Source organism: Corvus brachyrhynchos, unplaced genomic scaffold, assembly GCF_000691975.1.
Source record: "Corvus brachyrhynchos isolate BGI_N302 unplaced genomic scaffold, ASM69197v1 scaffold1106, whole genome shotgun sequence".
Taxonomy (NCBI): Eukaryota; Metazoa; Chordata; class Aves; order Passeriformes; family Corvidae; genus Corvus; species Corvus brachyrhynchos.
The window spans coordinates 18,122-21,533 of record NW_008238449.1 but is presented as its reverse complement, the minus strand read 5'-3'; the positions used below and the strand labels follow the sequence as shown (position 1 = coordinate 21,533).

At 60.8% G+C, this 3,412-nt stretch overlaps 1 protein-coding gene across 1 annotated transcript in view; it reads left to right on the top strand.

Annotated features, from left to right (window-relative positions):
• The window catches only part of EIF3G (eukaryotic translation initiation factor 3 subunit G), a gene marked incomplete at its 5' end in the record, with an annotated part of 24,102 nt that overhangs the window by 18,525 nt on the left and 2,165 nt on the right, over positions 1–3,412 (top strand). Inside the window, 4 exon segments of the mRNA XM_017736886.1 lie at positions 169–228; positions 1,255–1,359; positions 2,426–2,615; positions 2,867–2,984. Of these exon segments, the coding sequence (XP_017592375.1) occupies positions 169–228; positions 1,255–1,359; positions 2,426–2,615; positions 2,867–2,984 (473 nt within the window).

Below are 3,412 nucleotides of genomic sequence, written 5' to 3'. Positions count from 1 at the left end.
TTTTGGGGGGCTCAGGTGCTGCAGGAACCCCGAATTTGGGGATTTTGGGGGGCTCAGGTGCTGCAGGAACCCCGAATTTGGGGATTTTGGGGGGCTCAGGTGCTGCCGGAACCCCGAATTTGGGGTTTTCGGGTCGGCCCCGCCCCAATCCCGCTTTCCCGTCCCCAGATCATCCGAACGTTCCGCATCGAGACCCGGAAAGCCTCGAAGGCCGTGGCCCGGCGCAAGGTCAGGGGCGGGGAGTGATTGATCGCCGTGGGAAAAGGGATTGATTGATCGATTGATTGATTCCTGTGGGAATGGGAAAAGGGATTGATTGATCACTGTGGGAAAAGGGATTGATTGATTGATCGATTGATTGATTGATTCCTGTGGGAATGGGAAAGGGGATTGATTGATCACCATGGGAAAAGGGATTGATTGATTGATTGATTGATTGGTTCCTATGGGAATGGGAAAGGGGATTTATTAACCACCGTGGGAAAAGGGATTGATTGATCACCGTGGGAAAAGGGATTGATGGATTGATTGATTGATTCTTGTGGGAATGGGAAAGGGGATTTATTGATCACCGTGGGAAAAGGGATTGATTGATCGATGGATTGATTGGTTCCTATGGGAATGGGAAAAGGGATTAATTGATTGATTGATTCTTGTGGGAATGGGAAAAGGGATTGATTGATTGATTGATTGATTGATTCTTGTGGGAATGGGAGAAGGGATTGATTGATTGATTGATTCCTATGGGAATGGGAAAAGGGAGTGATTGATCACCGTGGGAAAAGGGATTGATGGATTGATTGATTGATTGATTCTTGTGGGAATGGGAAAAGGGATTGATTGATTGATTGATAGATTGAATGATTCCTGTGGGAATGAGAAAAGGGAGTGATTGATCACCATGGGAAACGGGATTGATTGATTGATTGATTCCTATGAGAATGGGAAAAGGGATTGATTGATCACTGTGGGAAAAGGGATTGATTGATTGATTGATCCTCATGGGAAAAGGGATTGATTGATTGATTGATTGAATGATGCCTGTGCGAATGGGAAAAGGGATTGATTGATCCCCGTGGGAGAAGGGATTGATTGATCCCCCTGGGAATGGGGAGTGTTTTCCTTGGGAACAGGGGATTCCCTCCGGAGCAGGGTGAGGGATTCTCTCAGGCCTGGGAGCAGGGAACGGGAATTCCCCCCCAGCCCCAATTCCGGGGATTTTCAGGCTCCTTTTCCCCCATTCCCTCCCCCCAGAACTGGAAGAAGTTCGGGAATTCGGAGTTCGACGCCCCCGGGCCCAACGTGGCCACGACGACCGTGAGCGACGACGTCTTCATGACCTTCATCACCAGCAAGGAGGTGCGGGGAGAGGGCGGGGACGGGAACGGGGACGGGGACAGGGACAGGGCAGGGACAGGGGGGACAGAGAGGGACAGAGAGGGACAGGGCACGGACAGGGACAGCAGGGACAGAGAGGGACAGGGCAGGGACGGGGGACAGGGACAGGGCAGGGACAGGGGGGACAGAGAGGGACAGAGAGGGACAGGGCACGGACAGGGACAGCAGGGACAGAGAGGGACAGGGCAGGGACGGGGGACAGGGACAGGGCAGGGACAGCGGGGACAGAGAGGGACAGGGAGGGACAGGGCACGGACAGGGACAGCAGGGACAGAGAGGGACAGGGCAGGGACGGGGGACAGGGACAGGGCAGGGACAGGGGGGACAGAGAGGGACAGAGAGGGACAGGGCACGGACAGGGACAGCAGGGACAGAGAGGGACAGGGCAGGGACGGGGGACAGGGACAGGGCAGGGACAGCGGGGACAGAGAGGGACAGGGAGGGACAGGGCACGGACAGGGACAGCAGGGACAGAGAGGGACAGGGCAGGGACGGGGGACAGGGACAGGGCAGGGACAGGGGGGACAGAGAGGGACAGAGAGGGACAGGGCACGGACAGGGACAGCAGGGACAGAGAGGGACAGGGCAGGGACGGGGGACAGGGACAGGGCAGGGACAGCGGGGACAGAGAGGGACAGGGAGGGACAGGGCTGTCGGGGGGGGATTGGGATCTCCGGGATCGGTGGGATCCCGATCCCGTATAAATCCCGGGAAGGGACGGCACGGGACGGGGACAGGGACGGGGACAGGGACGGGGACGGGGACGGGGACGGGGACGGGGATGGGGACAGGGATGGGGATGGGGATGGAGACAGGGCTGGGGACAGGGCAGGGGTCAGGGCGGGGGACAGGTGTGCCCAAGTGTGCCCAGGTGTCCCTAGGTGTGCCCCAGGTGTGATCCAGGTGCACCCAGGTATCTCCAGGTATCCCCAGGTGTCCCCAGGTGTGCCCAGGGGTCTGTGAGGGTGTCCAGGTATGCCCAGGTGTGCCCCAGGTGCCCCCAGGTGTGACCCCGGTGTCCCTGCAGGACCTCAACTGCCAGGAGGAGGAGGACCCCATGAACAAGCTCAAGGGCCAGAAGATCGTGTCCTGCCGCATCTGCAAGGGCGACCACTGGACCACGCGCTGCCCCTACAAGGACACGCTGGGCCCCATGCAGAAGGAGCTGGCCGAGCAGCTGGGGCTGTCCACAGGGGAAAAGGAGAAGATTCCCGGGGGTAGGAGCCCCAAATCCTGCTTTTTTTGGGAGTTTTTCCCACCTTTTCCCCCATTTCCGTGTGGGCTCCCAGAGGTTGGCGACGTTCGGGGTCGCTGTGGTGGCCCCAGGGTGGCTGTGGTGGAGCTGCCGAGCACCTGGGGCCGTCCACGGGGGGAAAAGGAGAAGATTCCCAGAGGTAGGAGCCCCAAATCCCGCTTTTTTGGGGGGAATTCCCCCCGTTTCTCACGCTCTGCCCCCCTGTCCCCGCAGAGCCGGAGCCGGTGGCCGCCCAGGTGAGCAAGACGGGCAAGTACGTCCCGCCCAGCCTGAGGGACGGGGCCAGCCGGCGCGGGGAGTCCATGCAGCCCAACCGCCGCGGTGAGGGCACACCTGGGCACACCTGGGGGATTTGGGGACACATCTGGGGGGGCTTGGGGACACCTGGGGACAGCTGGGACACACCTGGGGGGGTTTGGGGACACCTGGGGGGGGAAAACCACACCTGGGGACACCGGGGGGGGCTCTGGGGACATCTCTGGGCTGCTTTTGGGGACACCTGGGCTCCTCTTGGGCTCCTTTTGGGTTCTTTTGGGTGTCCCTGGGGCTCCCCTCGGGCTCCTTTGGGTGTCCCCGGTGGGTGCTGACCGTCCGGCCTGTCCTTGGGGCTCCCATGGGTGTCCCCGGTGGGTGCTGACCGTCCGGCCTGTCCTTGGGGCTCCCATGGGTGTCCCCGGTGGGTGCTGACCGTCCGGCCTGTCCCTGGGGCTCCCATGGGTGTCCCCGGGGGGCCCCCGGGGGGTGCCGGCCGGCCGGCCC